Below are 24,553 nucleotides of genomic sequence, written 5' to 3'. Positions count from 1 at the left end.
GAATTTGCAAAATATCACGAGTTTGTAACAGAACGATGAAATTTGATGCGATTATGAAAGTAAAATAGATCGATACCGCATTTTTAAAAATCAATTTGATATCAGCATATGAAAATTTATTTGAGTATATTAAGTGTCAGAAATGGATAACAAAACTGCTATTTTCAATGACTACTTATTTTTGTCCAGCTTTAACATCGGTATTGGTATCGGTTATCGGCTACATGAGTTTTAAAATATCGGCATATCGTGCATCCCTAACTGGTTCCCATGTTTTCCAACCCACTGACTTCAAACTGCACCTTTTAATGGTCCTCAAATAGGCGTGTTGATCCTAGATTTTCATCAAACACAGGTAGACACCAACAATTCAAATTCATTGGGAACAGAGGGAAGCTCATGTTAATATTTAGCCACACCTCTGTGTTGTAAAACTCTGTGCTATTGATGTGATGAGTAGTTTCCACTATGTGCGTCACACACCCTTACAGAACAGGTTTTTCGGTCATTTAAGGTGCAACAATTTGTACCCTGGAGATGAAATCAGAACATAACGAATGTGTCATCATCAAGTAGTTATGAAAACAATCACAAATTCTTAACATTTGGGTGAAATATTTTTATTTTATTCCACGTGATATGCCTACACTTGTGTTTCATTAACTCTCCTTTTTATACATAAGATAAGTAATAGTACATTATTCACACAACCGTTGCTAAACACGAGTAGACATCAGATTTCAAATCGAACATACACATTTCAGAATAGCACAAAGCTGAGTATGTAGTCAGTGACAAGTAATAGAAGAGCGGGTCAAGATAAACTGTTTGTTCGTGAAGTAAATAAACACTCAAACCTTAGAGACCATTTCAAAACGCCCACATTCTTAAACAAGCAACATCCAATGACCTTTTATCTTTTTTTGTGCTCCGTCTAGTTTATTTTATTGTGTTAAGACTGTGTGTGTTGCTGACTTCACCTGTGACTGTATAGCTACAGAGTGCACAGGAGGGAAAGCGCTGCCAGGTTAAAAAAAAAACAACAAAAAACAGTCACCTTTAAGTAGAGCTCTAGCGAACACACACAATAAATAAACTTCCAACATGCGTGGCAGTACTTTTGGTCAAGCTCAAGAAGGTCAGCTGTTAAGTCCAAGTTACAAAATAAATAAATGCATTAAAACAACGGTCCTACGCAGGCAATAGCAACACAATTAAAGATGCTGCAGCTAACTTCTCTGCACATTTCTCTTTTTACAGTGAGGGTGTTAGTAAGCTTTAGCCGTTATCTGAGGACTTCTACCTGACTAACAGCTCTACAAAGACAACTAGTGAAGCCATGAACCAGTCAACGGGCTCCTCTGATAATTTACAATATTGTGGCTTGATTCAGTGCACAACATGGTGAACAAACAAGCAAAGGCATCTGTGTTCTTATCCGTAGAAATCCTGCATGGTTAGCATGCTGCATGTTCTTACAACAGTGTGATCAGCACAACACAAACTATCGATGACGTGGAGGGCTGCCTCACATCACGACCACCATCTTCCTCAGATATGTTAGTATGCGGGCAGCGAATTTAACATTTAAAGCTGATAGTTTTAATGCAGAGCTTAGGGTTAGTAACCTAAAAAAAATCCCTTTCATTAAACTCTTGTTTCTTTTTACCCATCCTTTTCCAGCACATCTGTTTTCCTAATTTGGTCACAACTGATGAATTTGGCAACTTAACTCTAAGGATGAATATAAAGGAGAGAGAACAGTTCCTCTGCTTAAATGTAAAAGACTTGTTTTAGCTAAATATATCATCATGGCTTTAAGATGATATAAGAGTGGGTTTCTACTTCCTTAAAATATAACAGGAAATATGACAAATGAGGCGTCCAAGATAAAACATTATTGAATTAAGAATTAACCCTTGCAGTCATTTAAATATTCGAAAGCATGTTACCTTTACAACAAGAGAAACAGCACTAAGATCCTGCACTGTGCATAAACCCGGCGTGGTTCGCTTCGTCAGTCTGCAGTCTTATATAATGTCATGCAACTGAATGAAAATCTGAACATGTTTAAATTATTTTGTTGTTTTTAAATGTTTGTTTCTCAACTATTTTCCCAAAGATAATCAGATTCAATACAGTAATGCACATCCACACGGTTACTTTGAAAAGTCACTGAGTTAAGAAGGGAAGGAAAACAAAACAAAGAACCTCAATAAAGATAGGTCCTCCATCCCAGTGGCAGGCTGCCATGGGTGGAGAGTGGCCACTGAGAGACAAGCTGTTGGTGGGGAGGAAACAGGCTGGGTGGGGCCGAGGTGTACTAGCATGAACAGCTGCTCTCGGTAACAGTCATCTCTGGCTTATTCTCCAATTTGATGTCGATCACTGGGAAAAGCAGAGTTAAGCAATAATGACCTCAAGAATCCCCCAGCTATGAGATGCAAAAAAACAGAACATACTGTCGGTGCAAAGCTCACTAATGTGGTAAGAACAGATGAGTCCTATTTACTGTTAATATTACAGCACTATCCAAATTCCTAATTGGCTTTCATCAATGATTTTTGGAAGGCTTTCCAAATAAAGCTTACAAATTAAAAGAGGATTTCTATAAACTGGGTACGATTAGGTATAGAACACCCTGATGGCCCTACAGCAGCGATTGGAAAGATTAATTTGAACTCTTAAACTTCTTTTCGTTGAAAGTCCTTAAAATAAAAGCCTTGGGTTTTTAAAAAGTTGTTTTCAGGGTGCTGTCTGAACTTCTGCTGATTCATTTCTTCTTCCAAAATGAGTTTGCACATTTCTACTAAAATAAAACTGCAAACCAAGTTTCTAGTTATCAATAGACATACATATAGCAGCAAAAAGAAATAGCATCTAAGAATTTTTTCAAAATAAAATTCTTAAAGAGGTTCAAGATTCCAAATAAGTTTTAAAGCTCTAAAGTGCTGAGTTTTGAGCCTAACTCTGCAGCAAGGCTTTTATGATACTACACTGAACAACAGCAACCAAATGGAAACAATCAACATTTTTATGTTCTCAGAAAACTACATTTCAATTTAAATCAACACAAAAGGATACTGTCCTCTTTGCTTTTCTCCGGTGTGCTGTCCATCCCAGGTAACGCAGCAGCGACACGTCGGAACAGCTATGAAACAACAAGAAAAACTTTAACAACAAATCACCTTAATCACAGGTTTAAGACATTCCCTACTCTATTCATATCTAAATCTATAAACTGCCAAAACCTGACAATTGCTGTGTGTGTGTGTGTGTGTATATATATATATATATATATATATATATATATATATATATATATATATATATATATATATATATATATATATATGTGTGTGTGTGTGTGTGTGTGTGTGTGTGTTAGAACAAACAGAGGAATTTAATCAGAATTCTCTGTATGTTTAAAAAAAGAAAAAAAAAAAAAAAAAGGGTCTCATGTTTCCCCAAATGTCCAACCTTAGCTACCAGGTTAAATAAATACGCAGGTCAGACTAAAAGGATAAAATTAGTAAAGATAAGAAAAAAATTAATGGCAACCCATTTTTTTTCAGTTTATAACTAAATAAAAATGTTTTAACTGAGATATACTTCACTGTTGAACTATTTTCTAAAGTACCATTATGCTTAGATCACACGTTGAGCTTTCTGTAACATGTAAAAAAGAAAGTTTTTGCCCTCCCAAAAATAAGGTCTTTTATGTTCCATTTCAGTAAAACATCTTTATAGACAATGGTTCACATTACATAAAAACAAAATAAATCCAGCTGCATAAATACAACAAATGGTGAAGCAATTAGTAGATCATACAACCACATTAAAAAGATGTATTACCTACTAAACGTGCTACTACACAGCAATAAAGAACATTTAGGATGCAAGAAATCCAGGACTCAATTCAGATTGAACTGATTTAAGTTTTTTAATTTCTTTCTAGCGACTTAGTCTTTGAGGTCAGAATAAGTTGATGTTTTATCAATATGAAAAATTTCACATAAACTAAAAATTTAAGAATACATAATCTAAACACCAAGACGAAAATGTCTGCTAAAATCTTAATTCTGAGAAATCTTCTTAAAAATGTTTTTAAGAGGCTTCAAACATGCAAAAATACCAAAGTATCAGTGCAACTGTGTGGAAGAACAAAAATGTTGGCAAAGCCTCTAAATGCGAAATGACAAAAGACAGATACAAAGTCACAGGTTTTGCATGATAAAGACAAGTCAAGATGCAGAATAAGAAGGAAACAAGGGGAGGAGTTAAATGTTGATTGAGAAAACAGAACTAGCCTCAAGACACAGATATGCTACCTGTTTGACATTGTAGCCAGTCTTTGCGCTGGTTTCAATGAACATGACATTCAGTTCCTTAGCCCTCTGCTCACCCTCCTCCGTGGTGATCTGTCTGCTCCGGCAGAAGCAGAGGCGGGCGTTGGACAAAGAGAAAGATATAGAAAAGAAAGGTCGCAAAGAGGAAGAACCCAAAAGGAAAGGGAATGAAAAAAAGAAAAGAAGAGCTTAACATGAGGGATTAGTTCACAGCTGGGAGACGAACAGACAAAAGAAGTCAGGCTACTATGTTGAGTAAAGACCAAAGAGCAGAAAATCAACTTTGTGATTATAAAGTTAAACATTTATGGTGTACACAAAAAGGAGGGCTTCACAACCTGGCTTTTCTTACTGGCCTATTCAGAATTATGACCCCTGCAGTAAATAACAGTTACACCGGAAGCTGCTGAACACCAACCTGCTTGACGTTATAACCCGCCTTGGCACTGGTTTCTATGTACATCACATTGAGCTCACGAGCTTTCCTCTCTGCCGCCTCAACAGAAACCTGCCTACCATGGTCCCAGGGAGAGAGGGGGGGAGGGAGGCAAATATACGGTGGAGAGGAGAGATGAAGGATAAACATGCACAAAATAAATAAATCAAAATGACAACCAAAAAAATTTAAAATTAAAGCATACCAGACTGGGAATTCATAAGAACAATGAAAGGGAAACACAAATGTGTTCGCAAAAAAAACAAAACAACAAAAAGGGAAACACAACAATGAAGCCAGAACTGGGTGAGAATTCATTAAAGGGATGAATGCAGGGATCCCAGGCTTTGGTTCATCTACTGCAGAACTCAACACCTCACATTTTCCTTTTAGCTATACGACCTGCTCTCAAATAATTAAAAATGTCTTCTCTTGCAGCAATTTAGTAAAACTTCTCACTATGCAAATAAATCACACAGAGTGATGTAATTCAAATACTTGTTTTACTTTTGATGAGAAGGGTAGAACTCTACATAAAAATGAAATGTGGTGGAGATCCTCTGCTTCCTTAACAGCCTTAAAGAGCAATCTGATGGAGGATGCCATAGAGACAGATTTTTGGGGCCATTTTATACTTCCTAAAACAAACCATCTATTTTTATTTCTATTTATAGACTGATATATCCAAACTTATTCATGGGAAGTGTGGCAAGGAAAGCTACATAAGCAACACAGATACCCAGCATGTAGAAAACTGTTAAGTGACGTCTATTCATTGTGGTCACACAACACATGGGCACAATTTGGATTTTATTTATTTATTTTTTTTTTATACTAAGGGTGTACTTACTTTTCCCACCAGCATCTTAAAGCTTAATGGCCAAGTGAGGAGTTATTTTGAATGGATATGAAACTATGTTGTTATACAAGCTGTGCACTGAATGTTTAAGGGGTTTATCTTCGGTGTTGTCACAGGAAAACATAAAATAATTACAAAAATCTCACTGATGTCAGACAAAAAAAGCTAAAACTTTAGGGTTTCAATTAACTGCCAGCCTTGATCACAAAAAATAACAAATATGTGAAATATATCACTCTGTAAAATGAATCTAAAAACTAAGCAGGGTTATATTTTAATTCCTGAAACATATCGATCTCAATGAGATACACTTGCAGAATGAAAAAAAATACCATGCATGTTTTTTAGTAATGACTAAATACAATTCTTGTACAACCATAAATAATTCTCTACCTTTTATCTGCCAAGTCTGTTTTGTTCCCGACAAGCATAATAATTACATCACTTCCCCTCTCTGTCCTCACATCGTCAATCCATTTCGAGGTTTGCTGGAAAGAATTAAGATCTGCAAATAAAAACAAAGAAGTTACTGCTGACATTTGCTGCTATAAAACTCAAAGCAATAAGGCTTGTTCTAACACACATAGTGCTTTGCGAAAATAGTAGGCCCCCTTGAACTTTTTGCCATTTTCCAGGTGTCAAACATGAATATATGAAATTGAAATTTTTTGTGAAGAATCAACAAGTGGGACACAATCATGAAGCGGAAGGAAATTTATTGGATATATTAAACTTTTCAACAACAACAACAACAACAAAAAAAAAAAAAAAAAATGGGTGTGCAAATGTATTCAGCCCCCTTTAGTTAATACTCTGTAGCGCCCCCTTTTGCTGCGATTACAGCTGCAAGTTGCTTCGGGTATGTCTATCAGTTTTGCTCATTGAGACACGGACATTTTTGCCCTTTCTTCTTTACAAAACAGCCGGAGCTCAGTGTGGTTGGATGGAGAGCTTTAGTGAACAGCAGATTTCAGTTCTTTCAACAGACTCTCAATTAGATTATTGTCTGATCTTTGACTTTGCCATTCTAACACCTGGATATGTTTATTTGTGAAGCATTCCATTGTAGATTTTGCTTTCTGTTTTGGATCATTGTCTTGTTGGAAGATAAATCTCTGTCCCAGTCGCAGGTGCTTTGCAGACTAACAGGTTTTCTTCCAGAATGGTCCTGTTTTTGGCTCCATCCAGTTTCCCATCAATTTTAACCATCCTTCCTGTCCATGCTGAAGATGAAGAAAGCAGGCCCAAACCATGATGCTACTACCACCATGTTTGAAATCAGGGATGTAGGGGTGTTCAGGGTGATGAGCGGTGTTGCTTTTATGCCAAACAACGTTTTGCATTATTGCCAAAAAAAGTTTGATTTTGGTTTCATCTGACCAGAGCACCTTCTTCCACGTGTTGGCTTTGTCTCTCAGATGGCTTGTGTCAAAATTTAAATGAGACTTTTTATGGATATCTTTGAGAAATGGCTTTCTTCCATAAAGGCCAGATTTATGCAGTATACGACTGATTGGTGTCCTATGGTCTCCCACCTCAGCTGTAAATCTAGTTCAACCAGAGTGATCATCATGGGCCTCTCGGCTGCATATCTGATCAGTCTCCTTGTTTGATCCAAAAGTTTAGAGGGGCGGCCGGGTCTTTGTAGATTCACAGTGGTCTTATTTAAACTTCTCCACAACAGTATCTCGGACCTGCCTGGTGTGCATCTTTGTTTTTCATAATCGAGCATTTATACGGAGACTTGATTACACACAGGTGGAATCTATTAATGATTTATGTCAACATTGGATCATTCATTGATCCTCACTGAACTACTGGAGAGAGTTCACTGCACTAAAAAGGGCCGATTCATTTTGCAAGTCTTCGTTTTTTTGTTTTTTAAAGTTTAAAATATTCAATAAATATTAAATAAACTTCATGATTGTGTCCCACTTTGTTGTGGACAAAAAAATTACAAGTGATATTTATGTTTGAAGCCTGAAATGTAGCAAAAGTTCGAAATGTTCAAGGGGGCCGAATACTTTAGCAAAGCACTGTATCAAAACTAAGCATTGGCTGGTACTTCACTTCAAAACAAAGGAAGATTTTTTTATGCAAGCTGGAAATCATGTTAGTAAGCAGAAATGTTCTACAGAGTGAAAATACACAGAGAGTTCTGAAAATATTGAAGAATTCAGGACAGATAAATTGCAAAAAGTTTCCTTCCAATTGCTCTCGGCCCCAACAGGAAGTTAAAAGCACAGCCCTGACTCACTGGTGATGTCATAAACAACCACAGCAATGGTAGAGTCACGGATGTAGCTGGGAATTAGGCTACGAAAGCGCTCCTGTCCAGCAGTGTCCCACAGCTGGAGCCGGACCTGAGGATTGGAATACCAGGAGAAGAGGACAATAAGAGTAAAGAATAAAGGAAGGCATGGGAAGAAAAGAAAGAAGAGAGGACTGATTTTAAAGATCTGCAAGCAAAGCAGCAAAGAAAAAAAAATAGAGCAGCAGCTTTGAATAGTTTAGGTGCAGAAAGCTTTGAGATGACTGTTATGCATTCAAGACGTGTGAGAGAAGACCCTATGAGATAATTCTTATAGTAGTTTCAAGTAATCTCAGCACACAAAGTGATGCTGATAGACATTTATTCTATCAGCCTTATTAAAGACAGCACAGGTGCTCCCGGTTACTGTCAGAGGCTTCACTTTAGAATAACCACAGCTGATGCAAACAGTCTCATCATGCAGCCTTGAAGTAAGTTTGTTACTCTGCCAAATGCTGGGATTTTTTTTGCCCTTCCATGTCATAAGCGAAGGACAATGAAAGAGGCAAGGCCATGATACCTACTGGCTATGTCATAAACCACCACAGCGGCAGCTGAGTCGCGGATGTAACTGGGGATGAGGCTGCGGAAACGTTCTTGTCCGGCTGTGTCCCAGAGCTGCAGCCGAATCTGTGGCCAGCCGTGATACAAATGTGGGACCATGTTTGTGGGGGGGATTTCATGATCAAGCCAGGGGGGATGGAAAGGAAACAAAAAATGTAACAGTAATGATGGGAAATAAAAATATGAGCATATTTTTTTTTTATAATGAAAATGAATGACAAAAATCTAGGACAGTGTAATACCAAAATGTGAAATGATGAGATGGAATAAATTGTGGCTACTAAATAGAAAGCAGATGCATGCTTCCTAGGAGTTTAATAAGTACCAATGGGTTTGACGAGTGCAACACAAAACAATGGCTTACCGTACGATCTTCTAGGTACATGGTTTTTGACAAAAAGTCAATACCGATTGTTGCCTGTAAAACAAGCATTATATAAATTAGATGAGAATATCAACATATCAATTAAATCAATCAATTAAATGCCATTTTTAATAGCATATTTATAATCCATCAATTGGCAAACTGCTGGATTGTGTTTTGTGCTATCAAAATGCTTTTGCTTGATGGATTGTTTTCTATTATCAATCATGTTTTGAACATAAATGTCTTTTAAGGACTCGGATGCTTAGATAAAAATAATAGAAGACAGACAGGGGGAACGTATACTGTAACGGTGAAGCTGGTTTTATATTTGATGTAAACATTATACTCTCACTGTCTTTAGGGATCTAAGCAGGATATTCTGAGAGTGTGGGGGAGTTGCTAAAGAAAATGGATGTAAATTTTTTTTTTTCTTCTGTGATTCCTCACCCATCCCTTTCTCCTTTCTTTTTTATAGCCATTTGTTAGCTTCATATAGGGAGGGCCCGAACATACCTTCCCCAAAAATGCAAAATATCAGATTGACCCAGTTAGACACTACTTGCAGCTCTGAGTTGGGAGCAGCTACACACTGGCCCAGCACTGATGATACTTTTTATGGGGTAGAAGAAAACACTGACCACTGGCTGGTTCAACTTGACAGGCCAGCTGTTTGGGAATCCTTTAAAACCTGTCTATGGCCTTTCCACTCTTTCCTTTAATTGCTGCACTCTCTCTTTCTGCTGAAGGGAGCGCACATGACTCAGTGAGAGATGATGACAAAATATGAATTATGTAGGGCAAGCAGGGGTCTAAATGTTTTCATAACAGTAACTTGAGATCCTCAATCAGACAGGTTTCTCAGGTATGTGTAATTAAGAAGGTAAATGTATAAAAGGACTGTTTCTGCAGGTGTTACGCTCTTTATAATTCAGTAACATCCTAAATTGGGTCTAATTTTGATAAACTTTTAGTGCAACGGCCCTTTACGCTAAATTCTGCAGGGGAGAACCATGGTCTTTATGGTTCTGAATTTGGTGGTCACTGCCAGGGTTTGAAGGGATTCAGATAAATTCTTCAATACTGAAAGAACATATCTGGCAGCACTGCTTATAGACGGACAGGTTTAATCTGGGTAAACATTTGGATGCCCCTTTTCATTCTTCTGGTTTTTCATATTAGCAGATAAAAAATACAAAAACAACTGAAATAAAGCAGTCATATCCATTTAAATTAGGGACGAACTAAAGGAAAAATATGGGTCAAACTATAGACATTCAATATGATTATTTCCCTAGTGGACAATAACCAAATAATATTCTTCAGGTAATATACTTAAGAACAAGAAATTAAAGAAAGCAAGGTTGGACAATTAAAATACTTAATAGTATTTTAATATTTAACCAGATGGAAAGTTTCAAGAGAGCAAATGTTTCCACCTTATAAAGCTAACATTGACAAAACTGCAGGTAGAACAGATGTGAATATAAGGAAGAAAAATAAAATTTTTCTGTTCAGAAAAACTCAGTGAATGTCTGGACACCTCTGAATTAAGCTAGATTTGTGTCTGCCAGTCCATGAATGACCAGCTGAGAATTTGCAAAAGCAAAGAATTAAATAGGCGTATACCGATATATACTGATATTGTCATGGCAAATTTTTATTCCTACCTACTTTAGATCAGATAAAATGTCCCCCAATTAACTAAATCTAAGTAGAAATGCACTATTTAGAAAGCACTTCAGTTTAGAATAAATAAGCACAAATAAACAGTTGAAGGACATAAGATTAGAGCAATATATAGAACATGAATCACAGAGTCAAAAACGTAACATTCCATACCACCTCAGTCTACTTTCACCTGGACATTTTCTTTATCAGCTGTAGCTTATTCTGGTTCTAGCCTACCTCACAGAAACTAAAGACAGGGTGAAATGATTGTATTTTAAACGAACAAAAATATAAATAGGTAATTTAACCTTTTGACCATATGCAAAAATTTAAATATAGCTGCTGCTACTTCCAAATCTTCCAAATTTAGGACCTGCTGAAAATATGATGCCATTTACGTTCATTTTTAAAACAATGGGTCCTTAGGTTTCATCCAGCAGCTAATATTCAAACATTTATAATGGGACGATTAATTGCATTCCTGATAAATGCTTAATTAACTTATTAAGTTACATTAAATAAACATTCCAATGTGTTTTTTTGTGACAAAATAAATGAATGGCTACAGGCAAATTTTAAGCAAAACACACAGTGGGGACAGTCCCATGGTTAGCACTAACCCTAAAAGTCTGGCTTAGATGAACATTTATTAATAGTAGAGAAAATTCAGAAAAATATTCAAACCATGCGTCATATTTAGTTGTACCTGGTAAGTGTTGTCGAAACTGTCATACATAAACCTAGTGATGAGTGAGGTCTTCCCAACTGTAAAGATAAACAACATTTCAAATACAAATTAGAAATAGTTGAGATAACATCAGAACAAAGCCTGAACCGTGCCATTAACTTAAAGACGTATTTTGAGGTGGTGTCATACAGAAAAGAACAGCAGCAATGGGAGTTTACTGATGAACCCACACGCTGAGCTGGCAATAAGGGCGGAGCCACAAATTGTTCAACATTTAAATGCCTACATTTGTATTAGATTGCATTCAACGCAACACTCCGATGTTTAAGTTCAGTATATATGTCTAATATTAAGTCACACTGGACAGCATCTGGCTGCGAAGATCGAGGATAGCCAGCGAGGAAAAGGCCGACCACTTAGCCCAGTGGCCGACGTGGCTCTGTCAGATACTGCCTGCTAATAGCTAGCTACATGCTAACATGACACATAAGAGACCAAACTCTTTCACTAACTTATACATGTGCTTTTTGAGAAACGGCAATATTTTCAGATAATTTAGAAACATCCAAACGTACAACGAATGCAGTTGACTACAATTTAAAACAATGTTTCATGCACATTAGCTTGGAAACAGCTAGCTAGCTAACATTAAACCGGTGGGATAGTTCTGAACGCATAACCGCTACTGGTATCTAAAACATGACCCAAGTTAGACGATTAACCAGTCAATAGACATATATACACGTTTTAATCAACACCAAAACTCTGTTTTTATTGCTTTTATAGTTATTTGACCAACTGCAAGGTGTCTGGCTAGCTTAACGGCGAATTGTAGATACTCAATGACATCATCACCATTGTCGAAAAAGGACAAATTGCTCATCTTTTTCTACATTTGTTCACTCTAACGTTTTTTTAAAACTATCATGTATAATCCAATATCTCTGTTAGACACTGATACTAACTTGTAACTTTAACCCATAAGCGAGTGACGAGCTAATCCGAAGCTAGCTGGAAGGCTAATCTTTACACTTATTTCCAAATTGCCCTATCTTACAATAGTACTTTTTAAAAGAACATCGCTTACCACTCTGTTCGCCCAAAAAGACCAACTTAAATTTCCGCAGAGGGTTGCCAAACTCTCCGCCCCCAGTCGTGGTTGACATTTTGTTAAAAAATATACAGCTAAATTAGCAGACTTTGCTAGTGATGTGATGTCTAGACTAGGGAGGACCAACGCGAGAATCTTTATCCTGCACTAGCCTGCGCTTTGTTTTGTTAAATGCAGAGTGGGGAAACAGCGCAACCTAGAGGCAACAGAGGAGCATGGAAGATAATTAGGGCAACGAAAAGATGTAAAATAAGTTAACTCTTTTTTTACATTTTATTTCTGTTTAATTTGGGAAACAAGAATCAGAATTCTGACATTTTTCTCAATTATGTCTTTTTTCCCATATTAAACTGAAATAAAATGTAAAACTCAGTTAACTTTTTTTTTTATTTTTTTAGTGGCACATAATCCTCTTACATAGAGGAGAGATAAAAAAACAACAAAAAACTGTAAAGTTTACAATACAATATCTTTTGAAAAGGAAATTAGTTTTTAGTTTGTGCTGCAATGTTTTTGCAGTGGTTTAAAGTAAATCAAAAATATTGATCAAATAATGAAGGTTAAAGCACACAGTACTACTACTACAACTTACAACTCCTTCTATTCATAATAATACATGCAGCTGACTCCGTGTAAAGAGAAAGAGCACAGTATACAGCATTATGAGATTACAATGGTTCTTATTTATACCAAACTATTGTACATGCGGCGTAACATGTGTTTACATAAACTTTCAGACATTAAACAATACAACGTTTTTTTTCCTGCTTTAGATCAGGTAAGATTTCCAGTTTTTTAAATTTGCAACATACTTGAAACACGAGAATTTTTTTTCCAATTTCAGAATCTGACATTAGATGATATTTCTATTTCTTTCAACAACCTTGGAAAGGCATAACAATCACGTATTGCCTTTAGGAGGCCTTTGTTTTTTTTTATGTTTATTTATTTATTTTTTTACACATTTTTGCAAAATGGAAGCCTGCTTACCTATGTAGTATAAATCAGAAATGCTTTGGCAAGTATCATTTTCACACAAACAAGGATTTCTGTGATGGGGTAGTACACATAGACAAGCATACAGTTAAAACTATAGTGGAGGATGTTCTTTTTCCAGGTGGATCATCAAAATAAGTGGTCCTACTAACTGTCAATCATTCTGGTGATATGTTTAAGTAAGGCTGTTCTACCTACTCGTCCCCATTTTCACTTACCGATGGTGAGCCTGACAGGGTGGAAAAATTGCAAATCTTCTTTTGGAAAGAAAGCTGCATGAGTGATGCAAGCAGTGACTTTTAAACAGAGCGTGTACGAGGAGAAATGGGCTGGTGCATGCTCTTGCACGCATTCCCTCTAGGGCAGCGGTCCCCAACCACTGGGCCGCGGACCGGTACCGGTCCGTGGGTCATTTGGTACCGGGCCGCACAGAAAAAATAGATAAATAAAAAATTTTTATTTTGAAAAATATAAAAAATTGCAGTATTCTCTCCCAATTACATCAGTCGGTGCATCTGTGCCTCTTGACACAGGTTAATTCAGCTCGAGACTCATCCTATCTATAACATCCTATCTTTGTGAAGCGGGATTTTCTGCGGTTACAGCGACCAAAACAAAGCTACGGAGCAGACTGGACTTCAGGAGCACACTTCACATGTGGTGGGAGGCGGTGGTGGGGTTGGGTAAGGGAAGGAGGCGGTGGTGGGGTTGGGTTTCAAGGGTTTTTAGCCCTTTAATTGTTCATCTCATTCTATTTTCAATAACGCATTTTTTGCACAAATGCCTATTTGCACTGAATCCACTGCAACTTGCACACTGTCTCTTATCCTCTGCACTGTTCACACTTTGACCACTGCTGCACTTTTTGTATTTTTCTATAACTTGAGCCATTTGAAATATCAATGCAACGTTCATAAGCTGTATGTAACGCAATTTCGTTCTGTATGCACCCTGTGCATACAAAATGACAAATAAAGAAGTCTAAGTCTAAGTAAATACGATCAAGTTAAAAACGGTCCGCCGCAGCACCCCACGACCCCCCCCGCCGGTCCGTGAAAATATTGTCTGTCATGTAGCGGTCCGTGGTGCAAAAAAGCTTGGGGACCGCTGCTCTAGGGAGTGGGTACAGGGTTTTTTAAGTGGAGAGGGTGGGACCACGCAAAAATTTGCTCCTTTTGCTTCGGAAATATGTTTGGTATTTAAAAAAAGGCAATATATCCAGCAGTGATAGACTTCCCCATGGCTTGTTCATCCTTATAGAATTTCCAGATGTTTAAATGTGCCACCTAATTTTTTATAAAAACAAATGTAAACATGTGGGGTTGTCCTGTACTGCAGATCATGGTGAAGGGCCCAATTTGAAAGCCTGAGAAAAACATTCCTAAAGTGAAGTATGAGGGTGGAAGGAAGCATCATAAAAAAGATACCATCCTAAGGAAATACAATTATCAGGAAATATTGAAGCGACATTTGAAGACATCAAGCATCAAGTTAAAGCCTGGGCACCAATAGATCTTCCAAATGCACAATGCTACTTATTTTAGTTTCACAGTGACTTAAAATCCATGAGGTAGCTGTTGTGGCCATCATAAAGCTCCAATTCAAAATTTGTGAGCAGAGCTGAGAAGGTGTGTGAGCAAGTTACTACATTAAGATGAAGTTATGTGAAGTTGAATGGGCCAGAGCAGTAGCAGGCTATTCATAGAAATGTTTAACCTAGGGCTGAAATAGTTAATCGGATTAATTGTGATTAATGGCTTATTGAAATAATTGTCAACTAATTTAGTAATCGATTATTCATTAACTGGAGAGTAGAGACTCTAAAACGTGCCTTTAGCTGACCGAGCTGCCTGCTTAGAGCAGTAATTACAAGAAAACTGTGAGATTATATATCAATATTTTGCATTTCAGATATAAAAAAAATCTTTTCATCTGTCAATATGCTCTATCCAGAACTCCTCAAGTCGAAAAGTTTTAGACTGACCTGATCTTATTCTGTAAGAAATCTTCTTTAAGGAACCTTTTGATATCCGATTAATCAAAAAAAATCGTTTGACAGATTGACTGATTTGCGAAATAATGTTAGTTGCAGCTCTAGTTTAATGCATTTCTTTCAAAGCCAATTCTATTACCAAGGAAATGTATTTAATGTAAACTAGTGAAATTAAAGCAAAAGAAACACCAACATCTTAAAAAAAAAAAAAAACATCCTGCTGGCATTTAACATCTATATCCATTTAATAAATTTAGTTAATTTTGATAATCAGATCTAACAAAAAAAAAGAAAAGAAAAAAAGAAATACTTTTAGCCTCAAACAGCGATGACAAAAGTAAAGTACCTCTTTTCAGTATTAGTAAGTACCTTGTTTCAGCTGATTGCAATTTATTATAAAGAGCAAACTTTTGTCTTGTAGGGTTTGAATTTTTAACATCTTCCCTTTCTTTTCTTATTTTACAATTGTTATCTTTCACCTTTACATTAAGGTAGTTCTTAAATGTATATTAAAAAATTAACATACAGAAGAAAAAAGTTACAAAGTTTTTTTTTTTTGAGGATTTTCTTAGTTTATTTGTCTGTAACAAGTAATGTGTAATGAGTAACAAGTAATGTCAATACATTCATCTGAAACATGTAAGCTTAATTGCTGTTCTAATGACACAAAATTCTACACAAACAAATTAAGCTCTGCATTTCCATTTAGAGAATGTGCAGAGAGGTCTCTTATAGTCTAAAGAACATTTCACAATTGTCCAGAATACTTTAGACATAATAACATTCAGGAGAAAAATTACACATAGTTATTCCATAATTAAGCCTTGAGTGTAATTTACAGTAAAAAATATTATTTACATGGAAAACAGGAAAATTGTTTGCTTGCAAAGACTGTGCCGTGTGTGTGTTCTTCATTGGTGATGAGTTCCTTGGTTTTCCCTGTTGATTTTCCTTTTCTTTATGCCTCCACAGGATCAACAGTGACATCGGTTCTGTTAAAAAAGTAGATACCAACATCAGGATGAGGACGAACATGAAAAACAAATTCTTAATCATTTAATGAGTCAAATTTTGATCAAGTAAAATTTTTAAGCATTTTCATAATAAGATGCATATTATTTCTCTTTACACATACATATACAGTGAGGAAAATAAATTTGAACACCCTGCTATTTTGCAAGCTCTCCCACTTAGAAATCATGGAGTGGTGTGAAATTGTCATCGTAGGTGCATGTCCACTGTAAGAAACAAATGAAAAATACCCAGAAATCACAATGTCTGATTTTTTTACTATTTAGTTGTATGTAACAGCTGCAAATAAGTGTGTGAACACCTGTGAAAATCAATGTTAATAATTGGTACAGTAGACATGCTGTTTGCAATTACAGAGGTCAGTCGTTTCCTGTAGTTTTTCACCAGATTTGCACACACTGCAGGAGGGATTCTATCCAACTCCTCCACACATATCTTCTCTAGATCAAAAGGTTTTCTGGGCTGTTGCTGAGTAACATAGAGTTTGAGCTCCCTCCTAAGATACTCTATTGGGTTTACAATCAGAATAATATAGCAAAACGTATCGTCTACCATACACAATGATGGCAGAAAGGTTTAGGCCTGGAGACTGGCTAGGCCACACCAGTACCTTGATATGCTTCCTCCAGAGCCACTCCTTGGTTATCCTGGCTGTGTGCTTCGGGTCATTGTCATGTTGGGAGAGGCAGCCGCGACCCATCTTCAATGCTCTAACTGAGGGAAGGAGGTTGCTCTGCAAAATCTACATGGCCTTGGTTATCCTCTCCTTAATACAGAGCAGTACACCCCCAAAGCATGATGCTATCACCCCCATTATACTATTCACAGTAGGGATGGTGTTCTTGGGATGGTACTTCATTTTTCTTTCTCCAAACACGGTTAGTGGAATTATGACCAAAAAGTTCTATTTCGGTATCTTCTGAACACATGACTTTCTCCCATTACTCCTCTGGATTGTCCAAATGGTCATTGGCAAACTTAAGAAGTGTGCTGGTTTAAGCAATAGAACCTTCCATGCCATGCGTGATTTCAAACCATGACGTCTCAGTGTATTACCAACAGTAACCATGGAAACGGAGGTCCCAGCTCTTTTCAGGTCATTGACCTTCACCTCCCATGTAGTTCTGGGCTGATTTCTCACCTTTTCTAGGATCACTTAGACCCCACGAGGGGAGATCTTGCACGGAGCCCCAGTCAGAGGGAACTTGATAACCATATTTAGCTCGGTGACCTTGTTTCACCAAGCTGCTTGGCAATTTTCCTGTAGCCCTTTTCAGCCTTTTGGAACTTTGTTTACAATTCTTTCTCTAGTGTTTTGGACAGCTCTTTGGTCTTGGCCATGTTAGTAGTTGGATTCTTACTGATTGTATGGGGAAGAAAGGTGTCTTTATGCAGCTAACGACATCAAACAGGTGCATCTAATTTAGGATAATAAATGGAGTGGAGGTGGACATTTTGAAGACAAACTAACAGGTCTTTGAGGGTCAGAATCCTTGATGATGGACAGATGTTCAAATACTTATTGGTAGCTGTATCATGCAAATAAATAGTTAAAAAAAAACATATATTGTGATTTCTGGATTTGTTTTTGATATTATATCTCTCCCAGTGGACATGCAACTACAATGACAATTTCAGACGCCCTCCATTTTTTCTTAGTGGGAGAAATTGCAAAATAGCAGGGTGTTCAAATACTTATTTTCCCACTGTATATATATATATATATTTATAGTTAGGTTTTAATTTAACGAATACAGTGACCATCTGTACATGGTGTCTAAATACATTTAAAGATTAAAAATTTAGTTTGAGTTCCTAATTTAGCATCGATCATTACTCTTGATTAGTAATAATAAAGTGCACCTGAACTAACCTCATCTGAACTTTATAGATTTTTTGATCGAGTTGGCTCTAATTCATAGAACCCTAGTTACAAATAAGACAAGAAAACCAGATTACAACCATGATTTTCCTTTTATGCATGCAGCAAAGAGAGTTTTTGTACTTACACTTCTATTCAGTGCATGAGGACAGCATGCAGTAAATAGGACAAAAAGTGCAGAAAGATCATGTTAGTCATCAGCATAAAGTGTTCTAATTCCTATACTTGATGTACAACACTTCACTGACCTGCAGGTTTTGGTGACATCAAAGTCAAAGGAAGCTCCACGACAACATCACTGAAATGGAACCATTTCACCGTTAGAAAAATGCTGAAATGTAGTTTATTAGAAGACAACAAATGAAGGAATCCATGTACCTTCCTGTCAGGCCACCAAGCAAGCTTCCAGAAGAGAAGAAATGGAGAATGAGCAACAAGGAATTGATTGTAGGTTCATGCTTGTCTCAAAGAATAAAAGCTTCTTCTGTTCCTATTATTGGTTCAGTGAAACCTTACCCTCCTCCAGACGCTGTTACAGTAACTTTGATTTTGTAGTGGATAAGGATTCCCTGCATCTCCTTATCCCCTTGGCTCCTGCAATGAGACAGGAATAGTTTACCTTTTTAAAGCTTGAAGATTTGTGTTAAGTGGATGAAACCGTGTATAGCTGCATCAGTGCCATTCCTTAAGAGGATGAAAATCCTTCCTGGACACACTCTAAGCTCCTTGCTTCAATGAGAAAGTAGATTTGTCTTACAGCGTTGTGGATGCCAAGTTGGTGTCCTCATCTTTCAGCTTTCCATCTACGGCAAGCCCCCGCTTCTCCTTGATGTTGGACAGGACAGGGGTAATTTGAAAGGACTTCTCAAAGGTAGAGTTTGCAGCAATACTTTCTCTGTGTTGAAAGTTGAAATAAACAAATGTCAAAGTATGCTCATCTTTTTTTTTATATTTATGAAGAGATTAACCAATATTTGTAGTCTACTGTAGGATTGCTGTAATAGACGTATCTGAGACATATATATCAATTAGTCTCTGTAACAAGCTTGTCTGCCTTAGATAGATACTCTTTTTCCCAATTTACATTCTAAACTAAATTTGATTTACTTGTACCAGCATTTGAATCTGCACTTGTCTCTGAATTATATACATGTTTCTGAAAGAAAGGTGGAACTGAAGTGTTGTAAAGTTCATGCACATCACAACTGTTGTTTATTTGCACAATGCTAAGAGTTTGAATTGTAATATATTTGAATTTGATTTGAATTTGATTCACATGTGAAGTTACTGATCCCATTCGAAAATAAGGAAACCCTTACCCGAACTCCTCAGAGCACACTTCCTTGGTGTAGGTGTCAGATGAGTAGAGGACTACACTTGTTAGCTGTTCCACTGGAAGCAAACAGACAAAAATAATGTTTTATTTATGGTTATACTCTCTGTTTCTATTTCCTGCATCTTGATTCAGTTAAAAGTGTCATTCAACCTTCTTTGTGGTGTTTCTTACCAGAGACTTTAATTTTCTTAATGGTTTTTGTTGTTTCATTATTGACTTTCACTAAGACGCTGATCGGGTCCCCGTGGTAGTGAATCTTAAACAAATCATACATGTTTAACTTATGCCACATCATGATTTTTTTGAAGGCTAAACATTTTAGAGTAAAAATGTTGGTATACCTCTTTTTCCAGAGATGCCTCCAAATGAATTGGTTTGTCGCTCATCATGAACTGTTTGGAGATATCGGCCTTGGGTCCGGCTTTGTTGGTCGGTGCATACTGTATTTTACGAATCATCAGACGGCAGGTATCCCTGAGACAAAAGTTAACGGTTCAAAAGTCAAGCATTTATTTTGTTGTATTTTCAAGATAAAATATATGATCAACAGTGTGAAGACATACTTTTTCTCAATGACTTCATCTGGATTGCTTGCTTCCTTAGCTACGTATGCTTTGACCTCAAAATCCACTCCACAAGCCTGAAACACATTTTAGTCCATTTCAATCAAGAGATCATACGTCTAAATAAGATTGAATAAAATAAAAATGGTCCGTATAGTACCTTGCCGTTATCACTTGGCCCCGGGTGTAAAGAAACAGAGCATGGGAGATTTGTTGGCATCTGAAATAATAAAGGATAAACACAGAACAGATTATTAGTGATACAAAATTATAACAAGGTTATTGAGTTCTGTGTTTTTTTAAGTTTGCTACCTGGAAAGAAAAGGGACACCCCTGGTCGCCAACTTTTTTCAGGAGGGATTCCTGGATTGGTGTCTTGGTCGGATTTCCATCTGCAGGTGGATACACCTGAACTTTCTTCATCCAGATGTCTCTCCTGAAGGAGAGTCCGATAACATCCAGGTCTTCACTTCCATAGCGGAAAGCACAGGCCAGATAGACAAACACTGCAGCAGAAAGTTATAATGATCAGTCCAAGTCTGTTTAATTCACGGATTACCATCATGGTAGCTGCTCCTAGCAACCCAAATGAATACACTTACTGTATTTTATTCTATTCTATGATTGTAAGTAGAGTATTGGTACCTTTTCTGCCATTTAGACCAGAGGGGTCCACCTTTACTATCCCATCTGAAAACAACAAGGGGAAACAAGAATAAATTAATATTATTTCAAAGGAATGTATATATGCATATGAGCTTGTAATTATTCAATTTTCTGTCAGATTTAGGTATAAGTTATTATCTCAGTTTTACCCCATTCTTCTTCTTAACTAAATATAATTTTTTTTGTTTGACTTGCCAGAATATGATAGAGAATTTTCGAAGAACTCAAAAGATGAGCGAAACCTCAAAGCCAATTAAAATATTATTGAGCAGCACGTAGATAGCTTTTTAATAGCTTTAAATTGGAATAAATCTTTATCAATAACTTTATATTAACATTTCTTAGGGTTATGAGAAATCCTGGCCTTGCATATGTTTTATTAGGTGCAACCATGAATCCCCTCCCACAAAACTCACCTACTATGTCGACAGAATCCACGTGGTCCACAAAATCTCTTCTTGCCAAGTACAAGGCGATCTAAGAGAAACAACTAAACACAGTTAGTCTGCTGCCATGGTTCATAAACCTTTGAGCTGGAAGGAGTAGAAATTATACTGGGAAATCCCATAGTTAACATTTTTTTTTAGGTCCACTTACGTTTCCATTTCCACTGGTCTTCTTAAAGACTCTGAAGGAAAAAACAACATGAAAACAGGAAAACAGGAAATCAGACTTTGACGGTAAATTTTAATAATTAGGCTTGTAAAATATGTAAGAAACTGGACCAAATTTTTGAATTCCACATGAGCTTTCTCTTGATGTCTCCACTTTACTGCATTTCAGCCAATACTTTATGCATTTCAGTGTCACAGTAATTCAAACAGAAGGGGTTTTCATCCCTATATTTCATAGAAAACTTAAACATTTTCTACCATCCACCAGAGTGTTCTCTTATCATGGTAGATTACAGTAGCTCTTTAAAAAAAGAATGAACACATTTGTTTATTATTATAGGATTTATGTGTGACTTTCTAGTTAGACAGAAACTATTCTTTAACTTTATAATTTTCAAATACTTTGCTCAATTTTTTTTATGCCTAACACCAGTACACAACAAGCAAAACGCATAAAAAATAAAACAAATAAATCTCAGAAGTTCAGTATCAGTTTTCTGACCCATCCGAGGAAAAGATCAATCTTTTCGCTCTGTGCATATGCTGTGAACAACAACGTAATCCTTTGCTTGTGTTTGCCACTTTCATGTATTTGCAAGTAATCCTATTTAATCCCTCCATTTGTCTTGTAAGTCTCTCCTCCAAGATTTAATCCACATAATCCACCTTAATAAGGGTTTATCTATATCCTAGACAAATTATTTAAAAAGTGCAAACCAACGAAAGTGTTACCAGAGCGATTTTGATATAAATATTTTACAGTTATGCCTGTCATCTGTGTTTCTGTAGGGAATTTATTTTTATTTAATTTCTTCATTATCAATTTTTCTAAGTCTGAATATTCAACAAAGCAACAAACTCAAAGTCTTACTTTAACTGCATGTTTAAAATAAAATAATGGTTGTAAATCATTTAGCTTTTGATTATGCTGACAGCAATGTCAGAGTTAACTCCCGAACAGACGCTGATGACAGAAATGGGATTTATATAGTAAAAGTGACCCAGTACTTTAAACATATTTTACCTTATACTTAATCATATTATTTATTTTATCTTCATAATAGAATAACAATAAATCATCTTAAGTAATTGTTTATCTTTAGATATTTACAAATTAACACACGGATAGAGACTTTTTGGTTTTCAGAACCTTTCCATCAATTTCCTATATTAATGGATAAGTGACTTACTTTGACATGATGGCAGCAGATATAGATCCTGTCAGCATAGAATACAGACAGAGTTGTTTAGTAAGAAACAAATTAAACTTAAAATCTCAAAAAGAGCAGCAGGTATTTAAGAACATTTCTTCATTCGATCTAAATCAAGTCAAAGTTTCTTTAGCAATGTATGGCATTTAAAGTCGCAACATTCTCAACAATTGTATTAATGAGAAATTACCCTTCTAGCTTTAGAGTTTAGTATTATGAACTAACCAAGAAAGTTACTTTTCCTCTGCATGTTCTTTCCTCATCACATAAAATGAAATCTAACTTATCCAATGCTTAATGTCGATGAATTTGAAAAATTACTGTGCATCAGTCTTTGTGTTAAAAGGAAAAGAAGCTAACTTACGGTGTCTTAGTTCCACCAGGGACTCTCTTCTGTTTCCTTGTCTAATCTGTCACAGTTGTTGGCGAGTGAATGCCGAAAGCTGCCTTCTGCTTTGCCTTTATACAGTGTTCCCCGCCAACCTTGGAGACCTCCCTTCAGCTTAAGGATGGCTGTTTTAGAGAAAATCTGATTAATTAATTATAACAGTACCGATTTAGTCTAGTGCACAGTTAAAAATAATTATTGTGTATGCGAGAAGAAGAGAAAAGGCTCAGAGCCGAAGGTAACGTAAGACTCCCATGGTAGAAACAAGTAATTCATATATTATAAGTGAGCAAGTATTTTATCCATGTTTAGATCCTATGTACTTTGTGTTCATAAATAATTGAGGAAATCTGTTAATAGATAAACCGATGGATAGACAGAAATATACCAAAGGGGTTTTAAACATTTTGACAGCAATTCCTGCAGCAGTAGCTGTCCTAACGATCATTTTTCTCTGATCAAACACTAACAACAAAAAACACCTGTATGTATTTAAAAAAAATGCAAGTAATTTTCTATGTTTCCCATAGAGACTAAGAATATTATTATTATGAAGGACATTTGCCTTTGTTTGTATGTGTGAATCGGCTTGTGTTCAAGAGGCTTAGCAGACTCCTCTTTTAGAACTGAAAATGCATTTTTCCTGTCAAATGTGATATGTAAAAAAATTTAATAATAAAGTCCTTTTATAAAAGTTTTTATAATGCTATTTAATTCCATAGTCCATAGAGACATTCATCAGATTATTTAAACTCAAGCATTAGAAAAAAGTCTGATCCTAAATTTTGATTGAGTTATGAGAAACCTGGAATGTTTTTGAAAGGATTTTCCTTTCTGAATGCCAAGAATTGCACAGATCAGTATTAGTTGGATTTGAGTTGTTGTGGAAGGCAGGTTGACAGATGGCTTTCCTACCAAGCTCAACACAATCTGGGCTCATCAACGGTTTACAGAAATCTGAGTAACCTCTTGACTTAATGCTGTGCAAGTCAAAAGGATTTACAGCTGACATCAGTATTCCAAAAATCCTCACATCCTAATATGGTTATGATGAAGGTTGACCAATTCAGGATGTCTTTTGGAGATAATTTTTGAACTTACAGAACCATAAGAATGCAAGACAGGAGAGTAAGAAGAAAACGGGAGCATTTCGGAGTCGCACTGTGAAGCCGAAAAGGTCGCAATTACATGATGTTTTCTTAGATTTGTTAACCCAGGTTTCCTTTGATTGAGTTTTGTTAAAAAAGGTTCGACAACTTATTGAGTTAAGTCGTCTGGTTGGTTTGTTGAGATTGTAAAGTCATTTCAGTTAGTTTTATGGGAAACTATGCACACTTTTAATGGGATTAAAACAATGTTTATGTCTGCAATCATTATGAAACCAATTAGTCAATGGAATGAAATGTAATACCTAACTGAATCATTAAATGATTTTGGCCTTCTCCAGAAATCACTTCCTGCTATACTTGTTTAAAAACCACTTTTTGAAAAAAAAAAACCTTTCAAAAGAAAGTGGCTC

General features: G+C 36.3%; 2 protein-coding genes across 6 annotated transcripts; both read right to left on the bottom strand.

Moving 5' to 3' along the window:
• Positions 1-598: 598 nt before the first annotated feature.
• rab41 (RAB41, member RAS oncogene family) lies at positions 599-12,508 on the bottom strand. 4 transcript variants are annotated; one of them, XM_038289519.1, is made up of 8 exons: positions 12,330-12,508; positions 11,261-11,319; positions 8,884-8,937; positions 8,480-8,585; positions 6,038-6,149; positions 4,332-4,425; positions 3,085-3,151; positions 599-2,388 (listed from the first exon to the last, which is right to left on the bottom strand). In XM_038289519.1, exons 1-8 carry the CDS (start codon positions 12,406-12,408, stop codon positions 2,324-2,326), a joined length of 636 nt encoding a protein of 211 aa, XP_038145447.1. In that variant the 5' UTR covers positions 12,409-12,508; the 3' UTR covers positions 599-2,323. The 4 variants fall into 4 exon arrangements, with proteins under 4 accessions (XP_038145447.1, XP_038145448.1, XP_038145444.1 ...); XM_038289520.1 differs by lacking the exon at positions 8,480-8,585 and adding an exon at positions 7,902-8,007; XM_038289516.1 differs by lacking the exon at positions 4,332-4,425 and adding an exon at positions 4,768-4,861 and having other exon boundaries at positions 12,330-12,507.
• A 3,380-nt stretch (positions 12,509-15,888) lies between these two features.
• On the bottom strand, positions 15,889-23,142 carry arr3b (arrestin 3b, retinal (X-arrestin)). Of its 2 annotated transcripts, XM_038289607.1 has the most exons (18): positions 23,011-23,142; positions 22,626-22,653; positions 21,419-21,449; positions 21,238-21,298; positions 20,801-20,845; positions 20,468-20,661; positions 20,316-20,375; positions 20,156-20,232; positions 19,934-20,066; positions 19,764-19,848; positions 19,576-19,648; positions 19,014-19,151; positions 18,773-18,850; positions 18,635-18,658; positions 18,505-18,554; positions 18,384-18,387; positions 18,248-18,300; positions 15,889-16,334 (listed from the first exon to the last, which is right to left on the bottom strand). In XM_038289607.1, exons 2-17 carry the CDS (start codon positions 22,631-22,633, stop codon positions 18,291-18,293), a joined length of 1,071 nt encoding a protein of 356 aa, XP_038145535.1. In that variant the 5' UTR covers positions 22,634-22,653; positions 23,011-23,142; the 3' UTR covers positions 15,889-16,334; positions 18,248-18,290. The 2 variants fall into 2 exon arrangements, with proteins under 2 accessions (XP_038145535.1, XP_038145534.1); XM_038289606.1 differs by lacking the exon at positions 18,248-18,300.
• Positions 23,143-24,553: the final 1,411 nt, after the last annotated feature.

This window comes from Cyprinodon tularosa, unplaced genomic scaffold (genome assembly GCF_016077235.1).
Source record: "Cyprinodon tularosa strain WSP-4 unplaced genomic scaffold, ASM1607723v1 ctg27, whole genome shotgun sequence".
NCBI classification, from domain to species: Eukaryota; Metazoa; Chordata; class Actinopteri; order Cyprinodontiformes; family Cyprinodontidae; genus Cyprinodon; species Cyprinodon tularosa.
This window is presented reverse-complemented; position numbering and strand designations above follow the sequence as displayed.